General features: G+C 38.6%; 1 protein-coding gene across 5 annotated transcripts in view; it reads left to right on the forward strand.

The window, feature by feature from the left end:
* Window positions 1-24557, forward strand: part of rsrc1 (arginine/serine-rich coiled-coil 1) — a 157867-nt gene that overhangs the window by 76202 nt on the left and 57108 nt on the right. For all 5 annotated transcript variants that reach the window (XM_042338941.1, XM_042338942.1, XM_042338939.1 and 2 more), the window contains 1 exon segment: window positions 13066-13117. In XM_042338941.1, the coding sequence (XP_042194875.1) occupies window positions 13066-13117 (52 nt within the window).

Genomic DNA, 24557 nt, shown 5'->3' on the forward strand with positions numbered 1-24557 from the left:
ACGGGGACACATTGCAAATGGGGAAGGAATATATTTTTCAAAAATATCTTGTTCCTCAAATGTGACTTTACTGCAGATAGAAGGATCAGCCTGGAGACTGGCTGTGAAATAAAGATGTCCCAAGGATGAATTGTCTGTCTGTCTACTGTTATTGGCATAAAATTAAACCTTTGCTGCTGTATAAATAAAAATGCCAATCAGGCATGCTGATCTCATTTGGAGCCATGATGTGTTCGTGGTTCCAGTAATTTGATCGAGGCTGATGAAAAGCTGACAAGATTTCCACAGTGCCCCATTAGATAAAAGCAGCGTGAAACCACGGGTTAATCTGCAAACAGATTTCCACGCTTATTACTCTAATGATTTCATCATATTTGATGTACCAGGCAGCATAACAATTTCAGCAGCAGCACCGTACTCAGTTTTGATCTCTTCCCTCATTTAATGATGTAGTAATTTAGCTGACCTCTGACCAGGTGCATATCTATTCATAATTGTATGTCATTCTGATGGGGAAATTACTTTAGAGAAACCAAAGTATTCATCCTGCTTTCCAAGTCAAAAAATAACAAAAGAAATATTGCATTAATTTTCAAATGATGATATTACATTTAGTGCCTCGGTCTCATATATCAAAATCTGAAAAATGCTCCGTTACTGTATGTGCTTAATCTTAATGGTATCTGTGGATGTCAAGGGCATGGAGGAAATTAAATCGGAAAGTGCAGATAGACCTAAGACGATATTATCTACTGATGATTGCAGTTTTGATAGGTATTTCAGTGGATTTCATTTCGCAGAATGGAAGCAGCTGAGTTGGGCACCAGATTTTCTCATTTTTCTTCTACATGATTTATGTGAGTTGAGTGTAAAACTTTTTACAGAAGCGCAGTTACTGAAGATGAGAGGTAAATTAATGCACTGGGTTTCCATCTCGGCTTCATGCGCAAATGTCAGAGCAACAATCACACAACCGTCCACATCATTATTCAGAGTTGTTTACATTTAAAATGTGTAATGAAATCTGTTCAGAATAATAAGGGGGAAATAAAACTTTGGCAAATTTTAAAGGTCATGAAGTTTGAGAAATGGTGCAAAGCGGCTAAAATAACATTTAGGCAATATAAATTATATTATTATGCACCTACTCGTACTCGGAGAGATGCAATGGAATAAGCTGTTCTCTGCCGGTAAAGTGTTTTTAGTAGAGATGGGCTTTTTTTGTGCTGTGCGGAGTGGATTGAAAGGTTTAATTTAGAAACCTTATTGAAATTACCAGTTTTTAGTTACAAATGCAACGATGAGTTCATATTATTGAACAATTCTTTTCAGGGGCAAAAGATTTAGTATTCCAATGAAGGATTTTCTTTGTTTGGAAGTGGCTAATAAATAGGACCCTCATTTGATAATAGCTTTGTTCATCCCCGAAAAGCATCCAGATTATGCATCCTACCTCATGTTCTCCTGCAAAAAAACTACACAGTCACTACACTTTACAGTGAAGCACTTTCAGTCGTTCTCCTGATGTGAAAGGTGCTACATCAGATGCAAAGATTATGATTATTATTATCTCCTGTTTGCCTTTTTGATAAAGGCTTCATAATTAGCATGGGTGTAAAAATTGCTTCCCTGTGTTAAAGGGCATTAAAATGAATCACCACATTTTGTAGTCATTTGCACTATAAGATCATTTTGGAATCACGTTTTAATAGAATACATAGAGGATCAATTTTGAAGAACTGTACAACAACAACAACAAGATTTCATTTATAGAGCGCCTTTCACGTCGGGAGGACGTCCCAAGGTGCTGGACAATTGGGTCGGGACCCGAGCATTGGGGGGAAATGGTCAGGGTGAGGGGAGGGAAGGGAGGGAGCGAGGAGGGGGTAGAGAGTCGAGAGGGGAGCTGAAGGCACGGTCAAAGAGAAGGGTCTTGAGACCGGCCTTGAAGGAGGAAAGGGAGGAAGCGGCAAAGGCACTGGGGGATGGAGTTCCAGAGCCTCGGGGCTGTGAGGCTGAAGGCCCGGCCACCGATGGTAGGGTGGTTGGGGCGGGGGATTAGAATATGAATTGTGTCTCATTTACTGTATTGAACTGATAAATCAGGGGCAAATGGGGGTGAGTATTACAAATTGGATATCAATACTGGCCCACAGGTCTTCAAATTGTTTATTTCATGTGAAACTGGCATTCAGAGATTTTTGGTTTCAGTGCAATTAGTGTGAGCGATTGGTTGTCGGGTTTCGCCCCCAAAACACAGTCACTATACTTTACAGTGTATTCTATGAGGTGCTTTGAGATGTCTCAACGATGTGATAAGGCGCTAGATCAAATGCAAGGATTATTATAAGGATTATATTTATTATTAATGATCTTGTATTTGAATTTTAACATTTGTGAAAATTGTCCCAATGTTACAAAAATATAACCATCAAATCAGAACGTGTGGTGATATTGTTGTCCAAAGAGGATGCGCTCACCAAAGGACACAATGACAACAACAACAAATTACATTTGTATGGCGCCTTTCACATCGGGAGGGCGTCCCAAGGCGCTATAAATAATTATTAATTGTGCATAAATAAGCCATTTAAACAGCATTCACATGAACTGTTTTGTGTAAGGGTGTAAATGTACTTGCATTTGTGAAAATGAAGGGGCTTGAGCCCTTTCTAATCTAATTTCTACTGAGTCATTCTCATGTAAGGTAGGTATATGGTGTCCGAAGATACCTGTATTCCATTACCAACAGTTTTGAGATCAGATCTATTTGTGTGCAAGTTGCTGTTTACCACTGTGCTGCTGAGCTGCTGCTAAACTTAATGATTACAGGGAATAAATCTTGTTCTCATTGATCTGAAGGAAGAAATTCATCTGTGCCCGAGGCATTCAAATGTTTGGACAGGTTTAATTGCTAATTCCCACCACATCCATTTAGTGCAATTTAGGATTAAAAATATGGTGCACTGCTAAGCACAGTGCCATTTCATAGAATGCATTTCCAAACTAACAGGCAGTGAGGTGACTTGGAAAATACTTCAAGCCAAGTCAGGTACTTTGCGTAACGGGTAAAAGAACAACATTGGGATGCAAGTAACATTTTGGAATTCTAAACCAATTTTGATCAGCAATATTATCCTGTGTTATCTTTAGCAGCAAGTCTCGTGTCATCCAATACTCGGCACTTGACAAATCTTTAGCTGAAAGAAGTACTTATTTATGTTATTTACTGCAGTGGGATTATTATGAGACTGAGTTGTGGTATTGTTTTCATCGATCAAAACATAATCATCCAGGAAACTGTGTGTTACAGTGAATCAATGGGACTGTCTTTCACTCTCTCAAATCTCTTCAGGTGGAGTTCGCACGTGTTGTTTTCTCGCTCTACCAGGGGTTCATATAGCGCCCTTCACCCGGGGTAGTGTCCCGGAGCACTACACACTGTCGGAGTCTGTCAACAAGCCAGAGGGAGAGGCAGGTGACTGTAAAGGAAGGTCTTTAGGCAAGATTTGAAGGTGGGGAGGGAGGGGGCAAGGAGGAGGGATTGAGGGAGAGGGTTCCAGGCACGGTACACGTCAAAGTAAAATATGTTTGGATAGTTCAAGCTCAATGGACACAAGTTTGTAGCACAAAACTGTTCAGAAATTCAGCGCCAAGTTCACATCCATCAGACTCAAGGATAATCGTTTGAGGGGAAATAAAATAGCAGGTCGAGGATGGTTTCTGTGGGAAGTCGAGATGCATCCCTGATCTAGTCTAAACATGTTGGATTACACAATGTGGTTTCTGTGTCAATCAATGTTAGATGTATAGTTTCACTCTTGTCTGAGATGAATGAGAAGGCGCTGATACAATGCAGTACTCTCCCTGCAAAACCACCACTAGGAGGTTGATTTTCTGATCAAATTGATGATCAAACAGTGGTGCATCTGAAGAATATAATCTGTGCCCTTGTGTTATACTGTTCGAAGCAGTGTTCTAAGTGGAAGCAAATCCCCTGCATTAACATCCCTTCCATTGATATGTACAGAAAATACTCCTGTAACATTTCAAAAACATCATGTTGACAGAATATGAAATAGATGTGAATCACCACATTTCTAGCAACATTTTTAGAATTTGTCACGTATAGTAAAGGTGTAAGAGACTGTGTTTTAGTGAAAAGCTTCAAGCCCGACTAAAGGTTAAGTGAGAGCATTTTAGAATTAGACAGAAAAAGTATCTGTAAAATTCCTTGTTTTTATATACAGATATATATATCTGCCCAATATCAAACTCTTAATGGTTTGGTTTCTAATGGTATGACACCCACTAGCAAACCTTAAATGAATCGAAGATAGGCTTATATTTGTTAATTGTTCGACATCTGCCACTGTTAAAAAAGCATACTGGATACTAGGCTTTATAAATAGGGGGATAGAAAACAGAAGTCAGGAAGTTATGATGGACCTTTATAAAACACTGGTTAGGCCTCAGCTAGAAACTGTGTTCAGTTCTGGGCACCACACTTTAGGAAGGATGTCAAGGCATTGGAGAAGGTGCAAAGGCAATTGACCAGGATGGTACCAGGAATGAGGGACTTCAGTTATGAGGAGAGGCGAGAGAAGTTAGGATTATTCTCCTTGGAGCAAAGAAGATTAAAAGGAGCCTTAATAGAAGTTTTAAAAATTATGAGGGGATTCGATAGGGTGAATGAGGAGAAACTATTTCCACTGGCGGGTGGGTCGGTAACCCGAGGACACCAATTTAAAATAGTTGTTAAAAGAAACAGAGGGGAAGTGAGGAGACAGTTTTTTACGCAGCGAGCTGTTCGAATCTGGAATGCATTGCCTGAAAGGTTGGAGGAAGCCGATTTGATAACAACTTTTAAGAGAGGACAAGTTTGTAGGGCTATGGGGAGAGATCAGAGGAGTGGGATTGATTTGGAAGCTCTTTTCAAAGAGCTGGCACAGACACGATGGGTGGAATGGCCTCCTTCTGTGCTATATAATTCTGTGATTCTATGAAATGTTAATACAGGAATTTTGATCCTATTTGTCTTTGTTGAATTTGTTCTTTGATCAGCTGAATTGTTTCCTAACCCAATTGACACCTGCTATTACGTTTTGCACGAGGAAGAGGAGAATGGTGAATTTTACAATGGGGGGAAAACCTATACAGTTCCTTTTTTTAAAAAAAAGTCTCCAAATAGCCACTTCAGGGAGTTGACTAGGGAGTGATTGAAACACAGGTGGAGTGCTGATCATCTGTGCCACTGTAGCCGCAACACTAATATGATTAGTTGAAATATCTCAAGCATCATCTCGTGATGATTATGTGCTAATAATGTGATCATTTTCTGTTGCGGGTTATTAGAAGGTAACGCTCCTGTTACAGGTTTAAATACAAAGCTGGTGCTTTGGAGGTTGAATCTGTAATTAGAGGCAAAGCCTGCATGCAGCTCGAAATGAAATGTGAGCGGAGATCCAGCTGGAGCTTGCGCTGGAAGGCAAACTCTGTCCCACGGAGAACATAATTAGAAGCTTGTTGTTTATTAATGAATTAGTCTATAACTGTCCGTAACCACATGTTAACACTGAACTTATAATTATTGTCCATGGTAAGCAAAATAAACATATGTAGCAAATGACAATCTGTGTGCCTCTTTCTTAATGGCTTTTATTTTTAGCTGTTGGTTAGAATTAGCGACAAAGGAAGTAGTTGAGTAAACAAGTGGTAAGGACGCAGAATCTTGTTTTTAAGGATTAGCGATTTCAAGTGGCAGTGTTTGAGTTTGAAATCTTTAGCTGACGTGGTGACCAGGTGATTCTGATGTGTGTGTGTGTTTGTTTGTGATCCAATGCTACACCATCACGTTGCATGATTATTGGTGCAAGTTTTTCTTTATATGCCACATGTGTGGACATCTATACATACATGTATACAGTCGGAAGGATTTCATACAGAGTGTTAATGGTCATGCATCTATCTATCTACATTTTTTTTGCTATTGTTATGGAACTACCTGGCATACATTCTACTGATGTAGATGTCACATATCCTTTGCACCAATATTTACTCAGTTCCTGTGCTGATATTTTTTATTGTTAGACAGGTACAGATACAAATTGGAGACCCAGCAGTTTTTTTTCTTTGATACATCCAGCTTCTTATGCAGACACGATGCAACAATTGGTTGCTAATTGGCATGTTGCTGAGCCTATAGTCAGGACCAGCATATGGTGCTATGTAAATAATGTCTTTACCCAGACGATAATTAATGACTGGAACAAGTTGCTAGGGAGGGTGGTTGAGGCCAGTCCACTGGGTGTGATGTTGTGGGAGGAAGTAAGGTGGGTATTCTGGAAGGATGAGATCAGAGAGGCCAAAGGGCCAACTTCATCCAAACCGATCATGTGTGAGAACTTACAGATCATTGGCTGTTGTACAAGCCCATCTCTTGTGTTTCCCCAGTGAAATCATTCATTCTTATCAATGCTAGTTAAAGCAAGGTTTTTGAATATTTCAGTATTATGCTGCTTCAACCTGCATACAACATGACAACAAATTCACAGGTTGGCAGGATCCAAGGAATGAGGTAATACCCAAAGTCAGTATTAGGTGGATTTAACTGTAGCCTTTCAGTATGAGGTGCTACTAAACTTCCCTCGATTGTCCAGCTGGAACCACACTGAAATCACTTTGGGAGCCGAGTGGCAAAAATTCCTTCTCCACTGACATGATTCCCCTGCAATAATAATAATAATGATAATAATCCTTGCATTTGACATAGCGCTTTTCACATCTTCTAGACGTCTCAAAGAGCTTCACAGAATATACTGTAAAATGAATTGGCTGTATATTTGTGGGCAAAACACGGCAGCCAATTGCACACAGCAGTGTCCCACAACTAGTCGTGGATTGAGTGACCAAATTATTATTTTTTTAAGGATTATTATGCCTTCACCGTGCCTTCACCTCCCTTCTCGACTCTCTACCCCCTCCTCGCTCTCTCCCTTCCCTCCCCTCACCCAGACCAGTTCCCCCCTGCTCAGGTCCCGACCCAACTGTCCAGCGCCTTGGGACGTCCTCCCGACGTGAAAGGCGCTCTATAAATGCAATCTTGTTGTTGTTGTTGATCCGCCAATTGACTGACAATCGGGTTCCTACTTACTGCTAGGTAAACAGAGGCGTGTGGAATAAGGAAACTTGCCCAACATTTCACCTTGCCAGGAATTGAACCCAGGTTTCTCGTTTGCGAGGCGAATGCTCTAACCACTGAGCTGCAAGACTCCACTCCACAAGGACTTCCAAATCCCATTGTTAAGACAGATCGGCTCGCCTTTTGTCCCTTGGAGTTTATTTAACTGATGAAAAAAAGTCACGTATTTAGAAATCAGTTATTTAACTCAAAATTCTATATCTTGTCTCCTCTGAACTCTGCAAAAAACAGGATGTAGAGGCATACGTGCACAGATGCTCATGCAAGAGGTTTTTACTTTTGCCAAATTATGGTATCCCTAATTAAAGCTTCTACAAGGAGGTTTACTGTGCCTGTCAGACTGGTTGTTTGTCCTTAGGCAAATTTTAGGATTTTCTGCCTTGTGGATGTCAGTCTGGACTGGAAACATTGCTTGAAGGCTGATGTGCACTTATTATATTTTGAGCTGGGAAAATCAGTGTGTTTCCTTGCATTCGTACGTGACCACAAAGTTCACATACACTGCTCTGAACTATATTAAGATTATAATTTGCAAATGAGCGAAGGATTGTATTCTTCTGCACTATGCTTTTCCCCATTCAAGCCACGTACTGGTAAGATGCATCGCTTTCACTATTGTGTGCACATTCCTGTGCAAGTCCCAGTAATTATTTAATGCAGTAGCATAGCACAGAGACATTTGTAGGTCATAGGAACGCACAGGTAAACTGCAATTTTCCTATTTTAGCAGTATAGTTAGTTTGGGTTATTTAATAATAATAATAATAATAATAATCCTTGCATTTGATATAGCGCTTTTCACGTCGGGAGGATGTCCCAAAGCGCTTTACAGAACACACTGTAAAGTGAATTGACTGTATATTTGTGGGCAAACACGGCAGCCAATTGCGCACAGCAATGTCCCACAAACAGTCGTAGATTGAAAATGACCAATTTATTATTGTTTTTGGTTTTGGAGGGATTATTATTAGGCTCTATGTGGAGTAAGGAAACTTGCCCAAGGTTTCGCCCTCTGCCTGGAATTGAACTCAGCTCTCTCACTTGCAAAGCGAGTGCTCTAACCACTGAGCTACAGGACTCCACTGTAATAGGATCAGGTATTTGCCTCATTCAGAATTGGGGAAAATCAGAGGTAAGAGGTCAGTAGAGGCCTCCCTTGAATTGGCCTTGGAAGGAGCATGAGAACAGTTTTCTTCTTCTACAGTTAGCACCAATTCTGCATTGTTTTTGTATTGATTAATGCCAGAGACGTTGCCTTTAAAAGGCACTGATTCAATTCGAAAGCTCTCTCCATTGGAACGTACTTAATCTTTTTAATGTTGTTAAAGATCTGGTTGCACGCCCAGCTCTTTAGTAACCAGCGGCAAGAGCGATTGTGGAGCGGGAAATATAAATCCTGTTTCCTGCCCAAATCTCTCTGCTGCTGGAAGCAATACTGAATCACTTGAGCAACATAAATGAGACATTAGAATCGTCTATGTGTCTTATTTGCATATCTTTACAAAGCAATGTGGGCAACTCAATAACTTTTCAAAAAAATAATTCACTGGGTATTTCACAGTTGTACTTCACAAACGAGCGTTCTAAGTCCTATCTTACCCATCCTATTGTACATCTTCAAGTCTTGGATTCTCATCAAATTTGACGGGTGACTTGCAGCAGACAATATTTATGAAACAAATAACTACTTGGTTTGTGATTTCAGCATATGAGTGGATGTGTGATTACTAACTTGGCCCTTGGTACAATTTCCGAATTATCACCACGGTAAAAAATGCACAACGATGAATTTTAGCATGAATTACACCAGCACCAAAATAGCATAAATACAATAATTGCATTTATTTAAAATGAAGCTTTTAGTTTGCAATGAATCAGCACGATTCCATGACTTCTGCGTCCTGATGTTTTGGATTGTTTTTATTTTCCCTCCCAAGACCTTTTATAAAGGGATTTTTTTCAAGAGATTCTGGTTTTATGTTTAAATATCTTGTTCATTTATTTGACAGGAAGTTCTGAAGGATGTGCTGTATACACACTAAGAGTTTAAGAAAGCTGTGTGATTTGGTTATACAAAAGACATCATAAGGTTGACAGTTTTACACCAAAAATAAGTCATTATGTTTCTTCACAGCTGCTGAAATCTGACTCAATGACAAGTTCACTGTTTTGTAAATGAAATTTATGCAAAATAATATCTGCTACATTCTTACTATAACATGCACTGTATGAATGACGTTCTAAAGGTTGACATTCAAATTTTCTTTCTATTAGTGTTTGCTTTTTATTAAAACACAAACACAGAAAGATCATACAGACATTGTCATAAGTCCTCAGTTTTTATTTAGCATCTCACAACTACCTTCATGGCCATTCTCCCTTAACTGACTCGAAACAGAATAGGTTGGTTTGGAATACAGTGCACTTGTAGTATTTCTAGCAGATTGTGTTCATTTTGAATTTGAGCACAATGCTGTGGAAACAGTTTTTTTTTCTTCTGTGAAATTAATAGCTGTAATTTTTAACCAACAATAAACTGATTTATGTAGTGCATTTCTCTCCGGGGCATCTCAAAGCGTTGGACAGTCAAGGATTTCATTATCTGTTTTCGGTTCTTGTTAAAATGCTTTCCTTTTCTGCTTGTGAGGGTGGGAAGGCCTGGGTTGCAGTTTTCCTTTGGGATTGACGACACCGGCCTGTATAGAATCATACAAGGAGGCCATTCGGCCCATCGTGTCTGTGCCAGCTCTTTGAATCGAGCTTCCAAATCAATCTCACTCCCTCGCTCTCTCCCCATAGCCCTGCAAACTTGTCCTCCCCAAATATTCTTGACAGTAGTTTTTCCTCGGTGAAGTTATGATGGTTTGACAGAATGTTTTTTTTCCCACCGATTTGGAGTTCAGTACCACATTTTAAATATCCTGAAGACTTAACAAGATTCAACCAAAATACCCACCACCACGTTGAACATCCCTTCCTGGTAACCCATTCCATTTATTAATTGCCACCTCCAGCTTTGATGCCCATCCAGCAGTGATAAGGACTTTGTGTCGTCTTCCTGGCTTGAAATGCGCTATATAAATGTATATTGTAAAAATAACAAGCCTTGCATTTGTTATTAGTGTCAAAGTGGTCTTGGCAGTGAGGTTCCTCGCTGCCAAACCCCAGTTTGTGCCGCTGTACTCACCATTTTCAAAGTGAACATGTTGTATGTTGGGTATTGACAAGATGAAAGATCATTTACATTCCAATTTTTCTTCTCAAAATAAACTTGATATTTGCAGGAACATTACACAAACAGGACACAGAAAGCAGGCTTGAATCAAGACCATTATTTGCAAATCTTGGTTGATTGATCCTCAGGAATGGAGGCTGAGCAAATAACCTCTTTTTAACAAACAGCCATAACCAAAAGAACATATGAAGCGATGATTGTTTGAAAGCTGAAAATTGGCTGATATTTAAATCCTGGCAGTAACTTTTCCTAAAATATCTCGGGTACAAAAGCAACGCTTGGCGAAGGGCACGGATTTACAATCAGGTTGAGTGATCTGAAATATTACCTGGCACTTTGGAAGGGGAATTGATTTTTCCGAAACCAAATGGTGTGGCTGCAGACTTAGTTGCACAATTTGGTTTATCTTTATGCCTGAAAAGGATGGTGGAAAAAAAACTTGCTGTCACCACTCACTGTAAATCCTTATCTTCCTCACACCGGCACGTACCATCTGGCACCGTGCACGTCGCAAGATAAAATATCAGCCCGCTAATCAAATTTTCCCAAACTACAATGGTGTTAATGTATTTTACCGCAGTCTCAGTTTTGAAGGTGTATTTGTAATTTAATATTCAGGCACACCACATTCAGATCACCTTTTTTACATTTTTGTGTATTAAGAGGGCTCTCTATCCACAGTGAAAGAGCCATTCGAAACTGTTTGTTTCATTAATATGTTCTCTATTGATTAAACTTTTCCCTACTTACCACCTGGTAAAATGCACAGAAGCATTTCATTTTAAGAAAAGAGAATAAGTCCTGCTGTTTCTCTTTAACTGATGCATAGTTGTGCCACGTACGGGTACAAAGGAGCTCTCATATTCCTTTTAAAACTAATATTTGTACATGTGCTAACAATAAAATATTGCAGCGTCTTGGGACATCCTCCCGACGTGAAAGACGCTGTACAAATGTAATTTGTTGTTGATATAATGCTATTGAAGCATTCAGGAACATATAAAATAGGTATTTTGTTATTACAAGTCGATCCATGAGAGTTTCCACAGTCGCATTATGTCCACATCGGAAAGGTGGCAAAACCCCAAATGCACATTTCTTTTTTAAAAGAAAATTACGCACCCCACGCCAGAACAAGATGCCACGAGCTTATTTGTTTCTGTATTAACCTAAAGTTTAGGCTGGAGACAAAAGCTCTTCAGCTGCAGCATGTTGTCATTTGGTATCAGTTCAGCATTAACTGCACGAGGTACTAGCTGTGAATCTTAATACTACTTTTGCTGAAGGAACTCTCTCTCTATCTCTCTCAGAGAGTTTTGTTGCTTTGAACACTGTTTCTTATTTACAGACGCTGAAATGTTGTGCCACTTGATGAACCAGGGTTTCTGCAGACCCATTGATACACAGCAGTCTTTTTGCCTGCTTTCTGGCACCGCAGTGTCACATTTGTGAGACATCTGTCCTCCTTACAGTTAGTTCCATGCACTTGCTTGCACCCTGCTCTTCCAGCAAAGAAAATAATATACACAAAGAAACCGTAAAAAAAGATGACAAAAATTAGTGAACCTTAGATATTATTTTTGGTTAAACACAGTTTAAATGCGACATAAAAGTCCGCTATGTAAGACTATCTGTGAAAACCGTGTGTGCACAGATCTTTCGGATTTACATGCTGATATTTTTAAAGCTGTATATTTTTTCCATGTTCTCGATTTGTTAACTAAACCATGATATGCAGTAGAGTATGTATTTTGCATTACAGAAATTTGCAGGAAGTATTATTTTGATTGGTACTTGAAGACATAATGTTAAATCTGAGGATTTCTGTGGGGGAGGAGGAGGTTGATGTCTTTGAAGGATTATGCAAATGTGAAAATGTCTTTGCAGAGCGGGATTACATGGAGCTATAGTGGCACATATGTATGAACTGAATATGCAAATCCTCTGAAATAATCTAATGATCCCAAACTACAAAGAATTAAAGCAAACTTTACATCTTTTTTATTAGTTGAAACATCATTGTATTATCATAGATGCAACACTCCAGTCTACACATGAAAATTAAATGTACTTTTTTTTTAGTTGCAAATAGTGTAATTTGTGGTGGAAAGAATTTTGGGGAAGGGAGATTAATTCTGGACGAGCAGTCAGATACATACTATTAATGATATTTAGATGTAATTTAATTTGTCATCCGAGTCATTACGGGTCAGTTATTACAAGAGTATTTCCCGAAAATATTATTAGTATTTCGTAATAGGATTATGTGAAAATTAAAAACTCGGTTGCAAACCCAACTGTTAAAGTAGAAGAATAATACGCCAAAGGGTGAAGACTAACTGGTGATGTGTATGCTAATTTATGGTATCTCGTTAATGTTTTTCGACGCACCAAGAGTTTCACTTTATAAGTCATCCAAGCCAATGGCAGGCACAAGACCAAAGGGTTCCACCTGCTTTTCATATTATTTTTCTAGTAGTTTTGCCGTTTTTTTGATTGCACATTAATTGTGCATTGTAGCGCAGAGTTGTTCTCTTGTGTCTTCCTAATGAAAATCCCTTGGACTGTTTCATCATTAATATAGAAACCTGTTTTAGTTGATGTGGATTCTCTCTTTGTTGTTTTGCAGCCCCCCGCTGAACAGGCCAAAGCAAGACTACAGTTGGTACTCCAGGCTGCTGGTAGGCGATGGGATTAAAGCGTCCCAATGCTTTCTATTTATTCCTAAAATATCATGCATCAAATAAGAGTGTGTGAGGTCCTCTTCCCTCACACGCATATTACATCAGCATTTTTTTCCTTAACGGCAAAGTTTACATTTCCCGCTCCTTTTTGTTATTCTTCTAATTGTAAATATAAATGTTGCTTCACCGAAAAAGAACCCTTGAATAAATATTTTCCCCTTTAAAACACAATTCGCCCCAATCATTGTTCTTTCTGAAAACCGAAAATGGACGTGAAATTTGGGATTCATTTTCATTCTTTGATTGCCCTGATTTGTTTGTATTTCTTGGCACTTTGTGGTGCTTATTCAAACTAAATTTGTAAGGAATGTGGACAAGTGCCTAATTAGAATCATACAGTAATTGTTTAGCTTGTGTATAAAAATGGTAAGTAAAAAATACAACAAAACTTCACAACTCCCTTTATCTAATCCTGCTGTTTTTTTTTAAAAAAGTTAATTTTCCATTATTTTCATGACCAGATGGTACTTTTAAAACATTTCAAAAGAGATGTAAGATTCTTCTTTTTTATTTGTTGAAATTGACAACAGATCTGCAATACAATTGAGCAATAATGTACAGTAAGGCTTCAGTGAATTGGCATTTCTGTAAGTTTAATGCTTGAGATCAGCGAGACTGTCTACCAATAGACTTCGATGAAAAGAGCTTTTTTGGGGACTTGTTAATTTTGCAGATGACATTGGTTCTGGATGGTGCCGTAGCAACTTGTATTTGCTGCATAGAGCTCAAGGTTGGAGAGTGAAGAATTTTTAAAATATGATTTCATAAAGATGAGTAATTGCGCACCAGTTGAGTTCTTTATCCACCCATTGAAAAAGCGCATCTCGTGTTGACCGATACAGATGGGTGTTGGTGTGAGTCATCTCATTTGGGAACTCTGGATCAAATGGTTCATTTGATTTATTATTTTCACTCTTAAGCACAAAAGTAAAAGTTTTAATCTTAAATTGGTTTCCTGCAAAGCACATTTTTTAGAAAAGTCCATTTAAGGTCTACTTTGCGTAATTTTATCTTGCAGAAGCAAGACAACTAAATGTATTTTCAATATTTCTTCTTTACACTATATATGGTGACATAAAGCAAATCCAACAGCTAGGGGTGTACAGTATAGATGTAGAAATGTTTTATTCAAATATTTTTAAACAAGACTTACAACATCCTATACTTTTCTCTGTTTGTAATGTATTGCTTTGTGTACCATTTTTGGTTGTCGTAACATTTAGGTTGTTTCCCAAAATGATATGTCAAGCCTTTTGGCAAATTTTTATTACATCTTATTGTTTTATTTCTTGGCTTTCCTATTTTGAGGGTATGAATTATCACCATCGGGCACAGTTTAATTCCAGGAATGTGCCAAGTAAGCATGGCACATTTCATTGAGTCAATTTGTTGATGCATTGAACAATCCATGGGAGAAGGGAGTGGTGAATTATGCATCTGCATAGTTCTGAATTACTGTGCCATCATCGTGTATTCATTCATATTTCTCAGACCACAGGAAAGCAAAATGAAAAAAACAGAGTAAGTAAATGTGTTGATTTGATCATAGTTTGTTTTTCTGCAAAATTGGAATGAAGTTTCATGCCAAATTTGCATTTTATGCTCCTGAGACTATTAACTCTAAGTATCTATATCTGTAATATTAAACTTACATTTTAACAGATCTAATTAAGATCTATCAGTTCTCTAACCATCTGCAAACAAAATGATATATTCTGTTTGTCTTAGGCTTGTGTTTTGTTATTGGACACTCACTTGAAAAGGAATTTTTTTAGCTTTGTTCTAATATAAATAAGTAGTTTATACATTGCCTCTGTAAGTAGTTTATACACTACCTCTGTTAATAATAACCTTTGTGCTTTCTCTTTGGACTTGCTAGGATCCTTTGATTCTTACAGTTTTTAGTAACATCATTTTGGAGCTTTTGATTAATCATGTATTTCATGTTAATCTCCTTATAAATTGCATTTAATTTATGTATCACTATAGTGATACTTGCAAAACTTGGTACCTTGAGCAAGATTCAGTGAATGTTGTTTGTTTTGCTTCAACAATACCTTTCTTTGTTATGTTTCTTTTAATTCCCATCAGTGAAAGTAACTGCACTTTCAACGATACCAAGAACTGGCAATAGTGGTATGAAGTAACATCTTAGGAGAAACTTTGTGTTTTCAAACAGCTGTACGCACCAGATTTTATTTTTCAGTGTTTTGGCTGAATTTTTTGAAGTATATTTTATTGCATCTGCAAAAAACTGTCAATAAGGTGTAAAGGAACTGCAGCCAGTTCAAGATTCAAATTGTATACTGCATATAGCTCGCAGTGTCTTTAATGCATTTTTGAAGTGTATAATTATAAAGTAGATGTGACGGATGTGAGCTGAATGGTATGATTTGTTTAGTTTCCACTGAGCTGTCACCATTTATTTTTTAATTTTACTCTCCAAAATATAATAACGGTACTCTGGGTTATATATCATCCCAGTCCAGAAACGGTGTGATTCAAATGAAATATATAGTGCATGGCACCTTATTTTTAAAGTGAAAAATTGAGGCAGAGGATCGCTCTGTGTGTTTCACATAATTTCTTTGTGAGAAACAGGAAGCTGTTCCAATTTTTTTTAAAAAATGTTTTCTCCTCGGTTATCACTGTTAATGGATTTACTTTGAGGCTTCACTACATTTCTAGGAATGCACAGCGTGTAGACATATAATGACTTAATTTGGCATTTTATTTCAAAGGTAAAACTGGAATTTTCTTCCAGCATTTGGCAAATATGGAAATCAGCAGTATCTAAGCAACAATTAAAATGTACTTAAAGAAGCAAACATTTTCTCTATTCCTTCCTTGTAGCTGTTTTGTTGAAAACCACAAAGAATCAAATGAATACAGTACTCGCCACTCCATTGATAGATTTTACTCATTTAAGATTTCAGATCATGATTAAAATGAATTTGAATGTCCCAGATTGTGTTTTGATGAAGGGAGATAAACCTGTTGTTGTTTCATGAATATGATAATTTTTGATGCTTCATTAAAAATGCTTTGGCTTTTAGGGGAATGCTGACATAGTGATTCAGGTCTTGGTTTCAATCATTAAATATAGCCTGAAAATATAGAGAGTCATTAAGATCCCTAAACCAGGTGGATGTTCATTTGTTCATTTTGAATGAGAAGTGTTCAGGTGAAATTTCTGCTCTTCGTTGAAGAATGTCAGAGCTTGGGAGCAGAACACATTTCCATTTTGTCGCTCACTATTTGCTTCAAGAACTCCCATATCATGTACAATAGAACCAGTTGCAAAGTAAAGCTCTCTACTCCGCCCAAACAATACACCTTCATCTCAGCCTCAGAAGAGTACTCCACATTATGCAGGTGTGATCCAGTCACTCTTATAGTTTGGGTTCAATATAAAATTTATACAGACTGCAACTTGTTCGGCATTTGGTTTGTCTTGCGTTAAAATAACCTGAATGCAATGACATCCCAAACCAACAATGGCAAAATGAAGTCACTAGTACGAGCTTAAATCAGTGATCTGTGCGCAAATGGCTGCTGCATTTCACCCACAAAATACACAGTAAAGTCACTTGACAGTATATTCTATGAAGCACTTTGAGATGTCTCGAAGTCTTGATAAGGCTCTGTATCAAATTAATGCAAGGATTATTATTATAATAACTGACTCCTAACCAATTGAATTGTAGTGCATAAACAAATGAAAGCAATATGCACAGAACATAACAGGGAAGAGAATGAACCAAGACAATAAAGTATTGAACGCAAAGAGATCTCGACTACGCTTCTGGATTGCAGATATTAGAAGCCATACAAGAAGGAAAATCTGAGTGATGCCTTCTGCCGCTCAGCCACTAATTGCAAAAAACAGGCCTCCCCGACAAAGGAATCATCTACATTCTCCCTACACAAACACCAGAACCACACTGAAAAAGATCTCCAGAACAAAGTCTGACCACACATAATGTCACCCTGAATTCTTCCACTCATTACCTCCCCAATTTAAAGGGACTAATTAAATGTTTAATAACGCAGGGTCTTAAAAGGCCCTAAAATGTTTCAAACTGACAGTATAAATAAGTGCTATGCATTTCTGTAGAATTGTATTTAATTTGTGAATGGCTTGTGTACGTCACTTACACTGAGTTACAAGGTCAGTCACTCGTGAAATATTTTCCACATCTCCTTGGTGAATCCTTAGCCTTGTCCACGGTGCCAGCAGTCAGTTGAGAATATTTCAGCACCAATATTCAATTGTTTTGGTGCAAATGATAAATATTCCTGATCCTTACATTTGATATTGCACTTTCATGTTGGGAGGACGTCGCAAAGTGCTTCGCGGTATCTACTGTAAAGCGAAATGATTGTGTACTTGATAGGCCAATGGACCAGCCAATTTGTGCACAGCAATATAAAGCATTGTAAAATCATGTTATTTCACCCCCTGAGCATTCGTCTTACTTTTGAGGTGGGGAGGGGGGTGGGGTGGAGGGAGATGTAGGAAATTGTCACAATAACTATACCCGTGCTATGTAACTTAATAAATTACTGAGGCTCCGTGCCCCCACCACTCCCACCCTCACCCGACTCCACTGACTCCATCGGTGGCCGGGCTTTCAGCCTCTCTGACCCCACACTCTGGAACTCCATCCCACAATCCCTTTGCCTCGCTTCCTCCCTTGCCTCCTTCAAGGCCGTTCTCAAGACCCTCCTCTTCGATCGTGCCTTCAGGCGCCCTCACACCTCTCTGCCTTCCCTCACCTCTACCCCACCCTTCCCCCACGCTCAGGTCCCGACCCCTAACTGTCCAGCGCCTTGGGACGTGCTCCCGACATGAAAGGCGCTCTATAAATGTAATTTTGTTGTTGTTGAGGGTATTTTGAATATTTTTCTTCCCTCGATTTCCAATGTGTTCTTTCAATTCGTGTGTGGATGGGCTCAAATAAGCGATAGCAGCATTTTTCACCCCTTTTCAAACAAATTTTTAAAAAAATAAGTCTACCAAACTGCTGCAAACGAACGGGTGCACTTGAAAAAAAAATCAAAATGATAAAAAAATGGGTAGAGATGTATCACTTAACATTGTTCCCTTGTTTTGCGCCAGTAACAAAGTGAAATGTATTGGGGGACATGATACAGATAGTCTGCCTTTTTCTAAGCAGATGTTAAGCACGCAGAAGTTGAATGTTAATGTTATGAATCTGGTGCCATAAGCTTGTACAAAGCTGAGTTGCACATGGCTACTTGGTGTTGCATTCTGTTTTGTGTCCCTCGAGAGGTTTAAAGCTGGGCCCTTTTCTTATGTCACACTATATGGACTCTCTCAAGTCAGTATGAAGCAGATCATCCCTAGGCTAAAGCTCTTCAGCTTTTGTTATTAGACTCTGTAGACCTGTAATTAGGCCTCCTGGCAACCCTTGCAGGCCAGTTAATGGTCATATGGGGTTTCTGACAGGCAGACTTTCTTTGTATAAATCCACTGTAAAGATGTATTTATGGGTCACTTCCTGCCAGGCCCATGCTTTGTTCTTATGCCCCATGGGTTGACGGAGAGCAGGTTCCCTTGACCATGGACAGTTCAGTTTGCTTCTCAAATCTACTTTGTTAATCCCCAGTGTAAACAGAGGATTTAGTGGAGCTTCTGTCACTTAGAGCTGCCAAACTATGAGGGTGTTAGTGATTTATTTCCCGGCATGCCTTAGTTAAACTTTGAGGAATAAGTTAATTTAGAACCTATAAAATGTAGGCGCTTATTTTTTCTTAACATTTGTAAAATGCTGTTTAAACTACATTTTCGTCATGTCATTTCTGTGTCACGTTCATAACTTTGCTGTCGCACAAAACCCAGTTCCGGCAGTTTAATTGTACATTAAAAGGAGCTCTCTTTCTTCGCTGGCATATGTGCATTTATTTGGAAGATAATTTTTTTGTCTGCGGTTAATTCATTTAAGAAAAGAAAGTCATTGGGTTTTCCCTAATGCCTACACAGTAAATAAGAGCATTAAGTGATCCAAACTCTGCAGGAGTCTGAACTTCGAAATGGCCCATGACAGATGTGGCAGAAGAGACCACATACATAGACTGTATCATTTTACTCTGGTGGAACTAATTGGATCACTCTTTACTTTCAGGGGCCTAGGCTTATTATAAGAACTGTTTTAAAAAATAAAAGAGGATCCCATTCAGCCAATCTGTATGTGGGAAGATATGGAGAACAAAAAAATTACTGACAGGTGGCTACATATGTGAAAAGTGTGAAAATCTGCCTTTTGGCAATATTCTAATTTCAGTATTATTTTTGTTGCTGAAGAGTTTTGATTGGTCTGTGTGTACTTTTCATGATATTCATGGCATATGTGTTTAACTCATTTGATCACTTTGGCAAAGAATTGTACTTGAGAGATGAGGTTTAAATTCAGATCTTTTCTTGTTGACAATTTTACCAAAATGAATTTCCTTTCTGAATATCCTCAATATTTTTTTCTTTCTGTGAGGTGGAAATGGCACGAAATTCCCAAAGTGCACGGCAAGATCCCTTTCCAAATCAATCTGTGAATCAAGTGGGCAATGCGATAAAGATCAACTTATTTTATCAGGGTTTCACTAGATTCAAGCCATTTGTTAACTACCTGATAACTTACAGACCGATTGATTAAAAATACCATGTCTGTTTTTATGGCCTCTGTTTCATACCATAATTTTCCAGTTACCTGTTGTCCTACAGGCCATCAAACGCATTTCGCTTTCGCTTCTGATTACACAGAGATATATTTTCGATACAGAAATAAAATACTCCATTCAAAATGAACAAACCAGAGTGTTCAGTGTGTACACTCTGTAAGCAGCAGCAAAGGACCTGACACAATGGGATTTTCTCTCTCAGTGCGAGAATAACATAAGAAAACACGTGCAGTATCTTCATTCTGCCTGGAGTTGGTTGTGGGTTTACACCTTTGACTGTTAATCAAAATTAGAATATGTAATTATATATTTTTTATTTCCTCCCCCAAATATTTTACATTTTCAGTGAGTATTGGATCCATAAGTACGACTTATCTTTGAAACATTTAAATGCTGGTTATGTGTTGCATCTCATAACGAAGCTCTTGCATTTCTTGTGCTGAATTTGCCATCAATATGGGGAAGGCACAGATTCCGACGGCCAAACCTCTGTAGCTCAAAGAAATTATAATATAAAACTATCCGGTACTCAATCTTTCAGTGGTCCACACTATTATGATGATTTTATTTTTTTGTATCTAAGCTTTTACTACTGCAGAGATAGTTTGAGAAACACACACCTCCCTTCTCCACAACCCAATCTTTCTGTATGGTGCACCTGCTAGATTGTGCAGGGTTGCGAGTGGAAGATAGTAATGGATTTTGGTGGATCCACAAGATAATAAGCAAACTGCAACTGCATTGTAACTGTTAATCAACTGCTTGCAGTTATCTTTATGGATAGCTTATCTTGTTGATATGAGTTCACAGTCCAGGCTGATGCTTCAGTGCAGTATGATGGGAGGAGTGGGGTGTGGGGGTTGTGCTACATTGTCAAAGATGGAGCTGCCGTCATTCAGATAAGACGCTAAAACCAAGGACTCATCTACCTTTTCAGGTGGATCTTCAAGATCTCTTGAAACTTATCAAAAAAAAGGTTAGTTAATATCCTGCCGAACAGATTGACCTCATTGGTATTTGTAGGACACCCTGGATGCAAAGGGCTGGCTTGTTTGCTGCAAAAACTATCACTGCCGTCGACAGTAATTGATTGTAAGACACTTGGAAACATCCCAACATGATAAGGCCCGATAGATGAATGAATAGTTCTACAATTTTGTTTTAATGCAGTAAATACAAAATATTCAGGTCAATGTTTTATTTGCTGTCTGAGCCGACTGAGTATTGTGTGACCAACTTGACAACTGGAAGGTGATTGCAGGAATGTGTTGATTCTCCAAACATGAAATTCCCAATCTCAGCTGCTGCGGAAGAGATTCTCCACAGGAAGGGAGAGGGAATCAGACAGCTCTCCTGAGCTGGGAGGTGGTTTGAATGCTGTTATTAGTGCATGGAGGTCATTTGACTCTCTGACCTCCCTCTTCCCGAGGGCAGGTGTGCAGCCACAGGGCATCAAGAATGTTAGAAAATAAATCAGATGACATGGGTGGTGTCATAACACAGATAAAAATACAGACGGCATGAAATAATATCAAATATCTGGTGACAGTAGCAATTGGCTGCCGCATTTTGCCCATGAAACACACAGTCATTCACTTTACAGTGTTCTCTGTGAAGCGCTTTGAGACGTCTCGAAGACGCGATGAGGCGCTGTATCAAATGCAAGGATGATTATTATTATTTTCCAGTAGACCAAGAGATCGTCCTAATATTTTATTATGGGTATCAGAAGATTTAAACCTTTAAAATACTCCAGAAAATGATTATGGATTATTTTGACAAAGCGTCTGGAAAAACTATATTCAGTGCAAAGTAACATTGCTACCGTATAGAAAGCAGACTGACATACAGACAGTATCTTGGACGATTTGATTTGGTTTTGTGAATCAGCCTGCCTGATCCAAAAAGCAGAGATGGCAATAACCTGCCACACTTTCAATTATTTCCTTCAAAAGCTATAAGTGCTGCGTGTACTGATCATGATGTCATGGCAGTATTTCTTCTCATGGAGCTTTAGGGATAATTAACCCGAGTTGTCTTCATTTTCCAGCTAGCTATAGAGTGGTCCATCCTGTCGTGAGAAAACAGGAGCATTGGAAAAAGAAAAGGTCACTCTGTCACTCAGGTCTGTTTAAGGACTTGCGCTAACCATTTTTTTTCATTAGTTCAGCCATCTCAGTGATTACTGTTCAAACTGATTGAGAGTCGCTGTGTAACTTTCCTTTAGTTAAGTATTTAATGATTTCTGTTGTGTATGGATCTGTGACCAGCTGTTTTACAGAACCTAATGGTCAGTGCATTTAGTGGTTATCTAGATAAGGCCGATTTATGTTCAAATAATAATAAACTGGTCGGAACTGCAGCACCATCTTATCTCAACTGGATATGTTCTGTGTTTATTCAGAAAATGTTTTTCAGAATTACTGGGTAGTATTTCATCAGTAACTTGTGCATTGTTCTTAAAGTATTGTGGCACATTGTATTTTCACAGTTGAAACTTTGAAGGATTTTGTCCATCTTGGTCACTTTCAGATATACTGGACACCATTTGTGTACGAACAATGGCTTCCCAAGGTTCTGGTTGATTTTATTGAAGGCTTGTAAATCATTTGCTTTTTTTGTTATTCAGCTCATTTCGTTCCCATCAGTGAGTGGTACTAAAAATGCATCTGGACGTTATGCAAGCTTGAGTTCCATTTATATTCTAAATGTTTATTTTTTGCTTCCCTTTTCTCCCCTCACCTGAAGGTGCAAACTCTTGCAGGGATGTGGATCCTTAAGCACTAACCTCTTGTGCCAGAAGGGTATTTATTATTCAACAATTGAGGAAATGAGCGAGCAGAGCAAGGTATCATAGCTGAATCTGACAGGTTCACTGGATAGCATTCCCCTCCTTAGACCAAATGACACTGAATTAAAATGTAGCGTTCCTCCTCATAAGTTGACTTAATAATAATCCTTGCATTTGATATAGCGCTTTTCATGTCGGGAGGACGTCCCAAAGCGCTTCACAGAACACACTGTAAAGTGAATTGACTGTATATATGTGGGCGAACGCGGCAGCCAATTGCGCACAGCAATGTCCCACAAACAGTCGTAGATTGAAAATGACCAATTTATTATTGTTTTGTTTTGGAGGGATTATTATTAGGCTCTGTGTGGAGTAAGGAAACTTGCCCAAGGTTTCGCCCTGACCTGCCTGGAATTGAACTCAGGTCTCTCACTTGCAAAGCGAGTGCTCTAAACACTGAGCTACAGGACTCCACTGGTCATTAAGCTGGTCATTTTGTAGGCAATTTCTGTGCCGAATTGTTGTACAAAACTTCTATAGTTTATATGGTTGATTTTGTAAATAACATTTATTCAATGGACTTTTCATTTAAGTGGAGCTGTACAAGTTGCACCTTGGTCAATGTTGGATGTTTCTATTGATGTGAACGTCTGAATCAGTGAAATCCAAATGCTCCTATTCAGGAATTCACAGTCCAGTTTGTCTATGTCGAGGAACTTGAGCTCCATTGGCTTGAAAGATCTCTTGTCACATTGAGGGATTTATTTGAGTTGTAGTTTTATGATTTTCTTTAAGGAAGCAATATAGCTTTATTCTGGAGTCATTTACAAGTATTGGTTTCAAACATTATTCCTCTCCGATTCCTTGAAAATTTCTCCTGAGTCTCGTATAATTTGCTAACTTGTGAGCCTCAAAAGATTCAAGTCAAAGCTCAGATTGCTTCTCAGCCTCGAGAGTTTCTGTTCACTATTAACTAAAAGTAACATTTCCCTTCATCTTACATTTTGCTTCTCATTTTACTGTTAAATAAACTTAGCAAAGTGCCGAATTACCTCATACTCTCTCCTGTTGAGCAAGGGGCCTTCAAATTGCTTGTTTATTAAACTTTGTAACCTCCACATGGAATGCATTTCCTCACTGCACTCAAATGTTGTGAGAGGAAGGTTTTAGCTTGTTTCTCAATAACTTTGGCATTTTGCACGATCTGATTACTCAAAAATTTCAATGAAGATGATGGCAGAATTATGGTGTTAATTCATGTGGAAAACTGTGAGCAATTGACCTGAAACAATATGCTCTGCATTTTAATTTTCTTTTCACCAACAATTTTCACCTCCTTACTTTCTTCTTCCAAAGGCATTTGACCGCTATTTCCTTGCACTGGAGTATGGTTCCATAGGAGCCAGTCTGCCTCCATCACTCGTAGCCATTTAGGTGTGAGCCATCAGTGCTGCTGGTTGGCTGTTTGACTGCAAGAGCATCACAGACTAGTTGGATCGTGTCCTTATCTGACATTCTCCCTTCTCTGTGGGAGTCTGGGTCTGATCAGGAGTGGTACACTTCATCTGCTTCCCAGCCCAGATTCAAACTGGCCACCATCCATATCTGTATAGCCTCTTCCTGCACTGTCCAGTACCATTACCAAACTTGACCAAGTTATTCAAATTTAAACTTGCTTGGAGAACGTTGACTTTAGTCTTAAATCATTTGTGGCTACAACAGAAAAAATCGCTGACAAGGCAAAAATTTGAATTATACTTCATAGTATAATTGTACGTTGTGCAACGCGTATATATTTTCAAAATGATTTTTTTTGTAAATGTGAGACATTTATCGCCTCAAGATTCAAAGCGCAGAAACTGCATTCCACGTATCTATTCTGTGCGT

The sequence above is a fragment of the Callorhinchus milii genome, unplaced genomic scaffold, assembly GCF_018977255.1.
Source record: "Callorhinchus milii isolate IMCB2004 unplaced genomic scaffold, IMCB_Cmil_1.0 Scaffold11, whole genome shotgun sequence".
Classification (NCBI taxonomy): Eukaryota; Metazoa; Chordata; class Chondrichthyes; order Chimaeriformes; family Callorhinchidae; genus Callorhinchus; species Callorhinchus milii.